The sequence below is a fragment of the Protomyctophum bolini genome (genome assembly GCF_963924005.1).
Source record: "Protomyctophum bolini genome assembly, chromosome: 2".
Taxonomy (NCBI): Eukaryota; Metazoa; Chordata; class Actinopteri; order Myctophiformes; family Myctophidae; genus Protomyctophum; species Protomyctophum bolini.
The window spans coordinates 16,622,437-16,637,124 of record NC_137863.1 but is presented as its reverse complement, the minus strand read 5'-3'; the positions used below and the strand labels follow the sequence as shown (position 1 = coordinate 16,637,124).

The 14,688-nt window shown below is 41.6% G+C and overlaps 1 protein-coding gene across 2 annotated transcripts in view; it reads left to right on the top strand.

The window, feature by feature from the left end:
• Positions 1–14,501, top strand: part of mapkapk2a (MAPK activated protein kinase 2a) — a 28,135-nt gene extending 13,634 nt beyond the window's left edge. Inside the window, exons 2-10 of one of the 2 annotated variants that reach the window (XM_080788840.1) lie at positions 3,533–3,672; positions 6,512–6,576; positions 6,983–7,062; positions 7,247–7,373; positions 8,448–8,523; positions 8,797–8,921; positions 9,097–9,182; positions 9,763–9,840; positions 10,777–14,501. In XM_080788840.1, coding sequence (XP_080644966.1) covers positions 3,533–3,672; positions 6,512–6,576; positions 6,983–7,062; positions 7,247–7,373; positions 8,448–8,523; positions 8,797–8,921; positions 9,097–9,182; positions 9,763–9,840; positions 10,777–10,926 — 927 coding nt within the window. In that variant the 3' untranslated portion in view covers positions 10,927–14,501. Of the gene's footprint in view, positions 1–3,532; positions 3,673–6,511; positions 6,577–6,982; positions 7,063–7,246; positions 7,374–8,447; positions 8,524–8,796; positions 8,922–9,096; positions 9,183–9,759; positions 9,841–10,776 lie in introns of both variants that reach the window. The other variant, XM_080788839.1, reaches the window with a different exon arrangement.
• The last annotated feature ends 187 nt before the right edge of the window (positions 14,502–14,688 follow it).

Below are 14,688 nucleotides of genomic sequence, written 5' to 3'. Positions count from 1 at the left end.
TTTGGCTGTAGACCTCCATCTCAAAATGTTTTTCTTCCAGGCAGGGATCCTGCAGGGATGTTAATAACATCAAAGATTTTCACAAAAATGTATGTTCACGCTAAAAAGAAAGGAGATCTACAAGCTCATAGCGCTGGTTGAAGGAAGTGACGTGCAGTTAAAAAAGAAATCCTCTTCTTATCTCTTTACTAATAACTGTACTATCCTGTTTTTCATTCACGCTGCAGTAGCTCTTATGACGTTTGCATTTCCCCCACGCGGATCAATAAAGGTTTACCTAGTATCTACGTAAATCCTTGTGTGCGTTAGTAGCTGTGTGTTTTTCCCTCAGATGTCAGCTTTGACGCAAGCAGTCTGAGTCAGCCAGTCCTGTTTATTTTCTCAGGACGGGTGCTTGAACTCCAGTGTGTGTTCCACTCTCTGAGTAACGACAAAACCAATGATAACGTCTGTCGCATATGTCCAAAACTGTTACTTTTCAGGATTCAAATAAAAAAAAGTGCAATATAGCAGATCTACAATACCAAACGCATCGCTTCACGCTTCAAGCTTGCAGATCTGTTACGGTACTTTTGATACTTTTGTGTGGCCCTGTAGTTCAAATATGGACTGACCACAACGACATGCTATTCCTGTTTGCAAATAACGCAAAAATAGCCGGTTTAGAATGTATTGAATTGTGAGCATGTATGTATGTGTAGAGATTGGCTATTTTTGCTATATTAGAGTTTCCTTTTCCTTTTCTGTTTTTTGTGTATGTGTAAATTTGTCAAAACCTTCTCCCACAACGACATGCCCAAAACAGCGACACCTGGTTGAAAGAGAGCAGTGTCAACCCATGCAAGCTCGACTGTTGGCTACTCACGATGTCACTCTTATGTTGCGTTCACAGTGGGCGGATTAAACAATGCAGTCTACCATTCATTGTCAATGGAAGCCAGCGAAGTGACGCAAATTATGCTGAGATGTGTTTTTGCATCGTTTCCATCTGCCTGTCTGAACGCACCATTACATCGTCGACAACATGTCATATGACAACATTTTGAATCTCAAATTGCACATTTACATCTATTTGATCACACGTCATGCGTGATCACATGTCATTTTCTCACAAAAGCACTCGTTGAGGTTTTTGGATACTGTATGCATGAAATTTGGCATCCAGTTAAATTAGTATGATGGTAATATTGTTGTTACTGCATTTGAGGTCCACATGTAATGCTCAGCACAGTGCAACTGGCTGCTTCTTACATTGATGTCAAATTGTGACTCATGATTGTCCTTATATTGAGGGCATATTTGTCTCCACACTCATGGAGACGCACACACAAACACAGATTGCTTGGCTTGTATCTTGTCGGACACTGCCAAGAGCAAGACATTAGCCAGATGACTTTGTGTGCAGACTAATAGTCAGCCTATAGTTTCAAACATGCCATTCAAAGATTGTGGGAATCAACAGGTCTCAACATGTAGGAGGGTGTGTGTGACTTATTAAGCAACAGAATGTGACTGCTCTCTGAAATCTCAGCTAGTGTTGTGTACAGTAGGCTTAGTCCATGTCTAAATTCTTTCCTGACATTTCACTGAAATGTACGGTATATGATACTTATGTAAACAACAACAAAACTAAAAACCATAAAAGCTGAGGTGTTGGTGATGAAAGACGATTAATATGACATTGTCTAGTCTACAATGCCCTGCCATGTTTAATATGCAACTACTAAACTACCTAAACAAATCTTGCAGAGTTCAGATCTATGGCAAATAATTAGGAGTAGATAGATAATAAGCACTCTTTTTTCTTTCTGGTGGCATGTGCCATGCACTTTAACCCATTCAAACTGAGAAAGCATTCTATTCCGTGCCATTTTGAATTTTAGTGTTTGCTATTTTAAAATGGCAGATATACAAGCTCATAGCGGATCACTTCGTGTCGCGCTGCGAGATTGTAGATCTGTAGATCTCCAAAAACACAATAAAATCGTTAATCACAATTATTTGTGTGACAATTTATCGTCAATTTAAATTTGCAATGGGGACTGACAGCCCTAAAGCCCAAACCACACCAAAGGGTCGGGACAAAACGTTTTTTAAAGTAAAACACACCAATGCAACTCATTGACCTGCATTGGTGTGGTTGACCACACCGTTTTGTCCCGACCCGACCCTTTGGTGTGGTTTGGGCTTAAGAGGGACTGGATCAAAGGTCATCATCCCCCGGTTGAACTGGGTGGGGTAGAAGTTGCTTCCCCTCCAAACGTCCGTCCGTCCAGACAGACGGCGCAGCAGACTGGACTCTCTTCTCATGGCTGTGACACTGGAACCAGTCCCAGAGTGGCTGTGGTGGGCAGTGCTGGAATGCCAGTCCAAACACTACTTGGACAGAGCCCAGCTCATTTTGAAGGATACAGAATTGTGCACATTGTTTTTCTTTATTTATTTAAACCAGGAAATTTTGGTTGTTGTTTTTTTTGCATTGGCTATTCAGAAATAGCAGATATTATTACAAGCTCACAGTGTCACTTTGTGCCATGCTGCGAGCTTGTACATCTGCAAAAAATAATAAAGAAAAGACTACTGATTTAGAGAATCGGCCTCAGGTCTTAATGGGTTAATACATTTAGAGGATGTAAGTTTCTTTTGTTCACAAAATCACATTTGATTTGTCTGTGAATAAGAAATGCACTTTTCTGTTTCTACTGGTAAGAATGGAACCCTGGAATGTACTCTTTGCTAGTAGTGCAGTATATGTTAGTTTATAAGAATTATAATTATAAAATGGTGTATGTATTATTTTGGGGTGAGAGGTGGTGATGTTGTAGTAGTAGCTCTCTTAAAGTTTTAGTTCACAAGAACGAACCAGCCCCTTAGATTGTTTTACATGTTGTGGTGTATCTAGCCCAAGCTTTTGAATGGACATCTCTTTCAATTCCTTAAGCCAGCACAATCGCCACATTATTGCTCCTGTCGTACACCCAACAATATCAGTTTTTGCTGAACGAATACATTTGAGTAAGAATTATGAAATTTCATGAGTAGTTTAGATGAGTTGAGTAGAATTTGTTGTACAGCGTAAAAAGTAACCAATTAATATATAGCCCAAGGCCACTATGATTTCCAAATCTAGTGTTTTATCATTAAACTATGTTCTCTCTGCGTTTATTTTTATACATTTCTTTTAACATCTTACTAAACCTTTGGTCCACAAAATCTGCAAAATAAATAAATATACACTCTACTAGTTTCTTAGTTGTGTTATGGCTCATTGTTGCACAAAGAGGGCGCTACATTCACACAATTCTGGAAGGGGAAGATTGCTGTTGGTCTGTCTGTCTGCCTGCTGATGGCAGCACTGCACTTCTACACTGTATGCTGTGAATTAAGCTAGGAGTTCAAGTGATGACCGTGGAGCCAGTGAACATGGCCTTTGTGAAATATGCATATTGTAGTTGAAAAGGAGCCATAGTTGATGCTTCTGTAGCTATAGTTTTATTAATTTCCTCCCCTGTGTGTGTGCCCTTCTCTCCAGATGCTTCAGGACTGTGCCAAAGCTCGCAGGGAAGTGGAACTCCACTGGAGAGCGTCGCCCTGCTCCAACATCGTGCGCATCATCGACGTCTACGAAAACCTCTATCAGGGCAGGAAGTGTCTGCTCATTGTCATGGAGTGGTGAGTGCGCAGATGCCTTACTATAACCGCCTCTGAGTGCACATGGACTATTATAAAGCTCCCTGGTGCACTTGCACTACTGTACATATACTGTAAGGTGGGCAACCTTTTATGGCACCGGAACTAGCAGCTTTCTAAGGTTGGTGAGGTCTACCATCACCGCTTTTGCATCTGATTCATATTTATAATAATCCAAACGTAGAATAAGTCAATAATGTAATAATAAAGTACATCCTAACCTATCATAACTCAATAGTCCAATATGAACAATAAAGGCTGTGTGTATGCACATCAAATGATACGCAATATATATGGGACTTCTAAAATTCCGATGACAGCCACTTAATACAATTTCAGATCAAGATCAAATATTGGCAACACAACAGTACAGGATAAATATATTGCACTATTATTCTGAAAAAAAAGATGAAGAAAAACAAATAAATACTCCAAGCAGGTGTTACTGGACTTAAAATGAGAGGCGGGAAAAAAACACAGTCCTGCCAAAAGAAATCCAATTTCACACACTACAACTATCTTCTGTGTGACAGTTGTAGGCACCAACGGCACAGATAACTTTTGGTTGCCAGTCCATTCAAATCATGCTGCTTGCAATTCTCAAAGAGGCCACAAGGTGGTCACCTGTCACTGATGATGATGATCTGTATACTTTGAAAGTGAGAAAGCAGACTGGCATGGCATGAATGGAACACGCTTTCACCTTCACGCATCATGTCTTTCATATTCAGTGTTTTCTTAAACAGTGCTTGCTGCTGAATAATGAGCGAGGAGGAACTCACAGGTTTGTGGGCACGGCTGTGGCTGGGGCACCGTCTGTTGTTAAAGGAAACGAGTTTGAAATGAGGGGAAGTTTAGTTCTGGTGCTCCAGACTTCTCCACAAAGGGGCAAGTAAATGGGTAACAGATACAGAAATTATTTTTTAAATTCTGTTATCCATCCACATAAATGTAATCGGGTAATAATATCAGATACCATTACCAATCAACACCAATAAGCAATAATGCAGTGGTTTTCAACCCTTTTCATATCAAGGCGCATTATTTATTCGGCTTTTGAGACCCACAGCCACAACTTGAATAAGATTTTGTCCACAATTCCATGCTGTATTGAGGTGGAACCAGTAGGAGAGACATCGTTGGCAAACGTTGATCAAAATAACAATTCTTCTATATTCTCGAATTGACCCCCCCAGGGAATCCTGTCATGTGACCATCCTGGCCCAGGATACATCCATGCAGCATATCAAAAACAAAGACTCCTGTAACTAGCTGCTCCCACCCCACCTGATCACCCACAAAATGACAGACTTCATGCATTAATATACCCAATATACCCATGTAAATGAACAAAAACTACAGACTGCATGTGCACATACATGCACATACACTAGTAAATCCAATCAATGCCATGCCTTCTCAGTTATTGTAAACACGGTCACATTAGTTATTGTAAAGTGTGCGTGCGCCATGAGACTTAACCCATTTCTTCTAAATGAGGTGAAGTGTTTTCTCTAAATTTGATTTTTCAGGTTCAAGCCACAGCACGTGACACATTTCCAGCACTGTCTGAGGAGCGCGTATAGCTCAGACAGTATAGACTCTATCCAGTCTCTCTATACTATAGAGAGACTGGCATGTAAAGAAACAAACAGAAAAAAAGGTCATTCTGATGAAAGAAATTAGCTTTTCCAAGAAAATCACACGTTGTGAAATACTAGCTAGCTTTAGTGTTGAGCTTCAAGTTTACTCATCTTCTGAGATTGCAGATAGATGTTGACCTAGTCGTGGTCTCTACGAATGAGGTTTCAGTGTTACTATAGGTCACCATGTTCTGTTTCAAATCGAATCACGTCGTCTTTTTTAAACAAGATTTGTGGTACCAAAGTGCTGTACAGAACCCATGGGGCTGCAGCCTCAGTCCTAAGGAAACTACGGTGGCACCAGTTTAATGTGCCACTGTGTGAACAGTCTGTGGTCCAGTGACCTCTGCTGAAGGAGCACGCCATGTCAAACATGACAAAAGAGAGAGAAGAACCTCTGCCTCCAGTCACAGCTGCGGCAGATGGTTTGAGTTTCTAATGGGTCGCCTTTCTTACTCATTCCAGTTGTGATACTAAGTGCACTCCTGCTTGACATGTGCGGCAGCAGTTTTATCAGGCTTAAAGTAACCCAGCATTTCACACGCTTTCAGCAAAGTCATTCAATTTGTAGCTTTCGGTTTTTGTATGGCTGGCGAGTGTGTGTTACTGACCCGTTTCATGCACAGCGACCACACAGTAGCTTACTGTATAGTAAATAATCCAGATATGACTGTACTGCACTGTACTCTCTCTGGTACACACTGTTCTTTCCTCAACCCACGATGTATTAACTTGTGATTCTGTTCCTACCGCCAGCCAGCATCAGAGAATAAATGGCATGCAGTTATTTATAGTGCCTATGTCAGTAGTGGTGTCAAAGATAATAATATATGGGCCCTTTAGGGTGAGATAATTCTAAATAAAACATGTTGATCAGTAATCTGACTGCTTGTATTGACTGATGAAAAATGTGCGATGTTGTGCAGTAATATAGAAGGCTGTGATTAATTGCAATGCATCGTATAATCAAATCGTTACCTGGGGAATCGTGATCGAATTGAATTTGTCAGCGAGGAACAAGAACATTAAAGCTGCAGTCGAGGATTTGTTGGAATGAATGGATCACAGCTTTAAATTTGTCCTGTTACTGTCGATGTTATTTGTGCTGACTCCTGAATATTGTGTGTGTGTGTGTGTGTGTGTGTGTGTGTGTGTGTGTGTGTGCGCGCGCCTTCCAGCATGGATGGAGGAGAGCTGTTCAGTCGAATCCAGGACAGAGGGGACCAGGCCTTCACAGAGAGAGGTAAAGTTCTGGCCTCATAGCCAGTTAGCAACGCCGGCCCTTATAGACCTCTCCTGTGGTCGATTCTACAAACTAGACCGAGACCGGTACGTGCCCGTCGGCCACCGGCCTACTTGAGAACGATGCAACTTTGGAACCTAATAATACCTGTCATAGCACCCGGTGTGGAACGCGTGTGTCGAATTAGAAGTCGGTGGTACAAACTCGAGTTAGGTGCATTACAACCGTACACGTACGCAGACACACAGAGACCGTCGTGGCGCATTTATAGTAGGATGTCTTCTAGGTCCTAACAGTTTTATGAAAAAATGTGCATGTTGCTATATCCGTGGTGTACTTAATGAAATTAAATATGTTTTGGGAGTTTTATCAACTTGGTATTTTTTGTCTTTTCTTTTTATTTTAGAAGCGTCCGATATCATGAGGAACATTGGAGAAGCCATCCAGTTCTTGCACGCTATCAACATTGCACACAGAGATGTGAAGGTTTGTGTTACATCGAACAATCACACAGAATTTGCGTTAGCATCAATATTTCTACACTGCTGAAGCTGATGTGATGTTGTAAACGTTTCCAGGGACTATCCCTATGCATGCAAAGTGCAGTATACTGACACGTTGCACCTCTCATCCTTTATCTTGTGGCCTGCCTGCCGCTGTCTCCCTGCAGCCTGAGAACCTACTGCATACCTCCAAGAAGCCCAACGCAGTGCTCAAACTCACAGACTTTGGGTTTGCTAAGGAGACCACCACCCACAACTCCCTAGCTACTCCATGCTACACACCCTACTATGTCGGTAAGGATCTGCAAAGCACGCACGCACGCACGCACGCACGCACGCGCGCACGCACACGCACACACACACACACACACACACACACATATACACACACTTATTATGAAGGAGCTTGTACTGACAAATATATGGCCCAGACTATGGTTGAAAATGTGCCTTTTGGTCAAGTTCATTGTCACATCACAAGTTGTAAAGGAGTGGGTGAAATTATTTTCTGTATATGTTTTGAAGTAAATATAGTCCTACGAATTTAGAAGAAAGAAAGAAAAAGGTAAAAATCATATTTGCATAAAGTGTGTTCATAGTCCTATTCACCCTTTTCATATAGCCCATAAGTCTTTGCGTTTGTGTGTGCATAGACATATTAACGTAGACACCCTTTCCGGCTCTGGAGCGTATGTGCTAAAGGGGGGGCAAAACATTCCCGAGATTCCTTGCGAAGCCCCGCGGAAGCATGAGCGTGCGTCACAGAGCGCATGATATGATATATCTGATATGTCCCGGAAAAGATGCGCTTTGATTGGCCAGTAATCACTTGAGTGGCAGCGTGACGTGACGTGCCTTCCACACTTCTGGCGTACTTCCCCCAGTGTAACACACATCGCTCCAACGAACTGCAGCGACCAATGAGGCATCTTTTTTTTTTTTATATATCTATGTGCATAAGTTCCTCTTTCTCTTTCTCCGTTTTGCCAGTTTTGCAAGAGAAACAAGTGGCCAGGTCTATGAAAACAAGCGCAAATGAAAATAGCTGATCTATAAGCTCACGGAAATATATTTAAAAATATCTTTAGAGCTTATTTTTTTATTTCCTTTTCTGCTAAGCAACAAGCTATATATGCTTAGATGTTTTCTATTTATATTAGGATAAATGTGCGCGACTGTAAAGACGAAACGGAAGGGGCGAGGAGACTCCACTTCCGCTTTATAGTTTACTCATGACAGCTCTTCCGTTGGCCGTTGGTATGATGAAGCATTTGGAAATTGTGGAGGCAACAGTCTGGTAACGCAAGACTAATGCCAGTGGGATGTTGATTAATGTTCACTCTCTCTCTCTCTCCTTCCTCTCTACAGCTCCAGAGGTTTTGGGTCCAGAGAAATATGACAAATCCTGTGACATGTGGTCATTAGGAGTCATCATGTATATCCTGTAAGTCTGTTTTACTGAATGCTTCTGTCATGTTCAATTTATTCATACTTTCACAGTGAAACAAAAGTGAAAATCATTTGGAAAATGAATGTTATTATGTTGTTGATGATCTGAGTAGACAAAGCATTATTTGTTCCGCCAACAAGAAGCATTTTTGCAACACTGAACTGGTGACCAGACACAAACTTAATGTATCTGTGTCCCGTTCCTGGCTGCCCCTCAGGGATCCAAGTAAGGTATGTGGTATGTTACTGTTGATCTAATCCTCCACAGGTTGTGTGGGTACCCTCCCTTCTATTCTAACCACGGTCTAGCCATCTCTCCTGGGATGAAGAAGAGGATTCGGATGGGACAGTATGAGTTTCCCAACCCAGAGTGGTCCGACGTGTCAGAGGAGGGTAAGGATTACTTTGCATACTGTACATACATAGCATTACTATTGTGACGTAGGTATTCACAAAGTGGCAATGTCTCCACAAATTTGTTTTGTTGCTAGTTGGAGTTTACTGGTATAGATGTTATGTTCCTTATTGCAGATTGTCAATAATACCATGTGTGATTGTCCCTTTATAGCCAAGCAGCTAATAAGGACCCTCCTGAAGACTGAGCCCACCCAGAGAATGACCATTACAGAGTTCATGAACCACCCATGGATCAATGTGAGAACATTACCATCTCTCTTTACCTCTCTCTTTCTCTCTCTCTGATACTTGATGTGAATTGTAGTGCTTGTTGGGAACCTTTTGTATTTAAATGATTCCGGGTCCTTAACTATTCAAAATCTGGTTCCATTTGTACATTCTCAGAGTTATGGGGCTGGGGTTCCTTAAAATTAAAACATTTCAGAACCGCTAGTATTGTAATTGTATAGCAGACAGACATGAAATCCACATACAAAGCTCTGACAGTGTGATGGGACCGGTTCTGGAAAGGTGTGATGGAACCAAATGTGATGGAACTGATTCCTGGTTCCTGAATGTGAGCCTGGCTCCAGCCCCTGAATCGCTAGCAGATCTCTAGCCTCACATTCGGGGTCTGGTGACGCTGTAGAAGGTGTTTTTTCCGTTGAAAATCTAACCTGCGGCCCGGCCAATCTGGATCAGGATAATCCTATATGAACCACAATGCGCCAAAGAGTCCCACTTTGGCCACACCCTCCCCTCAGCAGCACTGAAAGGGCTCTCAGACTGAATAATGGAGTAAAACTAAATGTTTTTCATTTATGCTTACTTCCAGCAGTCGATGGAGGTTCCTCAGACCCCACTCCACACCAGCCGTGTGCTGAAAGAAGAGAAGGATGCATGGGAGGACGTCAAGGTGAGATTTCCCCCTTTCCATATGTCTCGCAAACATATGGACCGATCAGTGCCAATGCATGCTAGTCTCTCAAGACAGACTGTTTGACGATGGGATTCTCAGATTGAGTGCATGCTGACAGTAGGTCAGGGAAACACATTCCCAAATATATTTTTGACCATAATTGGGATTATTTACTTATTTTCTTTTTATCTTTCACACTTTTCAAAATAATTAATTCGTCCCTCTATATTTGGGAAAGACTGTTATCAATACGACGTCATCAACATGACTTTATTTGTTATCCTTTTGTCCTTAAAGCAGCACTATGTCACTTTTTAACAACTATATTTTTGGGATGCACCGATATGGACATGCTTGTCCCTGTTAGGGCCTTGACTATATTATAGGGGAGACAATGAGTTTTATCCTGTTAGGGCCTTGACTGTATTATAGGGGTCCCTGTTAGGGCCTTGACTGTTTTATAGGGGAGACAATGAGTTTTATCCTGATATGGACATGCTTGTCCCTGTTAGGGCCTTGACTGTATTATAGGGGAGATAATGAGTTTTATCCTGGCATTCGCCATGGTATCAAACCAGAACTGCCAGTCAAACAAAGACTGACCAATCAGAGCGCGTCTTGCAGAGACTCTTTGGTAATGAAGTCGAAGATGTTGGCTGCCATGTTATTTGTGTTCAAAGTGGCCACTGATACCCCAAACTACATGCCAGGTGCTGCTTTTTATGTCTTACTGTACCACGTGCTGTACATTTCTGAGTAATAAAATATTCAATCAATAAAAATTATTATAATTATATGATCATTTCACAATGATTTGTCTATCCCAAAACCCTGGAAGCGCAAGGTGGACTGTTATGACTGAAACAGGGAAACTGCTGGGGTTTCTACGTTAGGTGGTCTTCTCTTAACAAGCTGTTTTTGCACCCTCCGCAGGAGGAAATGACCAGTGCCTTGGCGACCATGAGGGTGGATTATGAGCAAATCAAGATTAAGACCATCGAGGACTCGACCAATCCACTGCTAATGAAGAGAAGAAAGAAAGCCACCAACGCCATTGCGGATGCACAGTCACCCGACCACTGAAAGATGCACGCACACACACACACAGGTTGTAAAAGAAGAAGCAATAATTGTCGACACGTGGGAATTGGGAGGCACATTGCATGTATTTTCTTATCGTTTTATTGTCCTTGGCAAGTTCTAATGTTTTTGTAGGAGTCTTTTATTTTTTATATATATATGTATATATATAATTATCACTGTACCAATGTAACAAGCCAACCACTCTGCTATGATAGAGGGGGAAGTCTAATTTGTGTTTCGTCGTAAACCAGTCAAAGAGATTATTAGTTACAAAAAAGAGGAGGGGGGAGAGAGAGAAATCGATCTCTCCTCTCTTTTCCCCAGCTAACACATTGTACTGAGAGGGGGATGGAACCAACCAACAGCTTTTGCATTCGCACTAGTTTTAGTCTTCCAACCCCTCACTTCTAGCTCTAGACCCGAAAACCTGTGATTGTTTTGAGATCTGATGGCTAACCCCCACCCCCCCACCCACAAATAATGCAAGGGAAAATGTACCTGGTAAACCATCCCGGTCGCGTGAATTCACATTAACATGTGAATTAACGCGAGTGGGATGGTTTACCAGTCTTATGGGAAAATGTTTTCTTCTACGTAATTGCAGAGTATTTTTGAAAAGACAAATGGAATGTAAGTAAGCGCTCTTGTCTCTGGCCCGAGCAGCAAGGAGGAGACTTCCTTAGCTCATTCTTTGTTCCAGGGGGGTCAGGAGCGTCTGTAAAGGTTCAATTTTAATTGAATGTAAAGCCGAGGCCTTGTCATCATAACGCCACTTGATGGCCGCGCCTCGTTGCTGAGCGCCTTAGTCTCGCCATCTCTCTCTCTCTCTCTGCAACAGTAATACTAGGGCTGGGCAATATGACTTAAAATATCAAATTATTGAATGATTATTTCAAACCTTAGCCTGGATTGTTGAACGATTGTTTAAATACCGATAAATAAATGCATCAATAGTGTAAATAGGAGATCTACAAGCTCACATTCTCACAATGCATTTTGCGACGCATTGTGAGCTTGTAGATACTAGGCTATATTTGTACAGTGAAGTACAATACAGGGTTAAGTGGTTCATCAGACTAATCAATATAGTCGATTAGAAAGAAGCTATTAGAATCTTTTGTGTCGATTCCTTGAAAAATATATACTTGTGTATATAAAAACACCTAATTTTACGTATCGGTCAAATTTTACGTATCGGTCTATATTATTTTGGGTTAATTGCCCAGCCCTAAGTAACACACACTGGTCCAGGTACAAGTGGTGAGGGCAGAGAGAATGGAGTCAGAACCTGGACAACACCTCCTGCAGGTAGCAGGAGAGGTTTTTTTGTTTGTTTAAATCTGTAGCATAATTATAGCTGTTGTTCTCAACCTGTGGGTAAAGACCCCTGGGGGTGGGGTCGGGTGGGGGATTCGCTACATGATTTTTGGGGGTCCCCAGATGTCAGTGGAGTGACAATTTACTTTTAAGGCCTTTTTAAAAAGGACATCACTGCATCAAAAGTAATCAATAAACTATACTGTAAAAACTGGTCAAACATTGACCAAAATTTTCAAGAAAGAGGCAAACATTTTGAAAATACTGAATAAACTTCTTATCAGGTTGGGGGGGGGGGGGGGGTGGCCTGAAAAGGTTGAGAACCACATATAAACTGTCATTGTTGCCATGATGCAAAGCAACGGTGGACTTTTAACCTGCACACAGTAAAATCCTGAGTGTTAAACACTCCAATCCTAGCCAGGGTCCCCCGTTGGGCTCTGTACTGGTTCCACTCGTATTTCCCGCTACACCAAATGGCTTTGCCGAAAATAGCTTGACGCATTGTGAGCTTGTAGATCTGCTGTTTTGTAGATCTGCTATTTCCACATGTTCGCACCACAATAGGGATGCCAGGTTTCAAGTGATTTTAAAGGGAAACCTAAATCCTGATTTTGTGTGCATTCCATGGAAGAAATGCAAAGTAAAGACACAGGGAAATGTTCCAACACTTTTATTGTATGATCTCACATCACAACAACATACACGCTCAAAAGAATCGGGTGACATTTCCCTTTAATTTAACTGATAGTGTTATCAATGGAAATATTAACACTGAGGAGTTTTACTGTTCACACATTGGTGCAAGCTTTTACCAATTTGATGCTTTAGAATCGTCTCTCCACACAGTGTTTCAGGTTAATGCTATGCAGATCGCCTTCATCAGCGTAAATTACTATTAGGATATTTTTTTATGCTTTTATCATTGATTTATCTGTGCAAATATGTTGGGAGAGACTCTGTAGCAAAACAAGTGTGTGTGTCTAGCAGCACCTATAGGGTGACACGATGATTAGGGTTGGGAATCCCTTATTCTCGCTTAATGGTGCGATTCCATTACGGTTCCCTTTAACCATACGGTTCCTAGAGTATAGGAACTCCGAGATTGTACAAATGGACCGTAACGATTCCTATAGGGTGTTCCTAACAGGTCTGCAACTCTGAGACTGCGCACACTCATAATTATGGTGGTTCCTTGAAATTATAAAAGTTTGAGAACCACAGGTATTGTAATTGTACAGCAGACGTGAAGTCCACATACCACCAGCTCTGGCAGTGTGACGAAACCAGTTCCAAATGTTATGGAACCGATTCCTGGTTCCTCACTGTTGGATCTGGTTCCTCTCCGATTCCTCTGGGTCCAGATCCCAACTCTGATGACGATGACCCACCCTGTTTACTGTTAGTTGCACGGTAGCACTGTAAAAACTGCAACTGAAAAAGCAGCTCAGAGGAGCTCAAAGGGACTGTATAAACCAACGTTGTCTGATACTGTCTGTTCTCCAGCCTTTTGTAGAGAATAGCAAACTCCACACACACACATGTCCTTGAAGATTTATTATAGGAAGCAGAGTAGCAGCTCCACAAATTCCACAATACACGACACAAGGTATTTCTTAGGAAGTAGAGTGTACTTCAGAACTGCTCTCCACACACTTCCTGGACGCTTCATGCGAACTAGAAAAAAGTACTTAAGAACTGCTCTCTCTCCACCATGGAAGCAAGTTCTGACATACCACCAGCACGCTACGCTACTGTATTATTAACATTCTGAACGGTTGTCAATCAATGTTTAATTGTTTATAGTTCTTGTCTCCGACCTTTACCGTCGACACCTTCACGCAAAAAGGAAACCCGCCCAGCTTGACCTGGGGGATCACAGGAAATTATTATTCTTTGTCTTCTTTTTTGTTGTTTTTTTTTCATCGAGTTTAGTTTAATTCCACTGTGTTTTTTGTAAGAAATCACGTTTTTGTTTTCCTATCCCCATGTTCCCCATCAAATCTCTCACCATAAAGACAATGTTTATGTGACAGTTATTTTTTTATGTTTCCTATACCAGAGGGGGGAGCACAGTTCAGTCCTCCTTGCACAGTTAAATCCAGACCGAACTCTGAGCAGAGTTACATTTAACACTGCAGATTCTCGCTGAATACTTTTATTTTTATTTCTTTCCTTTCTTTCATTAGTTTGTTGAAGTCCAACTGCTGTTCTTTCTGTCTGCTTCAGCTTTGGATTAAAACAACATGTAAAACACATCTTGCCGCATTGTCAATTTCCTTTCCTCGAAATGAATGATTATATATATTTTTCTTGTCTTGGCCTTAAACCCATACCTTATGGGATTATAGAGCGTTGCAGTTCCGCCCCCTTTCAGAACGACGAGTGGCCCAGGAATTTTCCCCCATAGGCTTTTCAAAAAGTATTTATTTAAAGACGTTTACG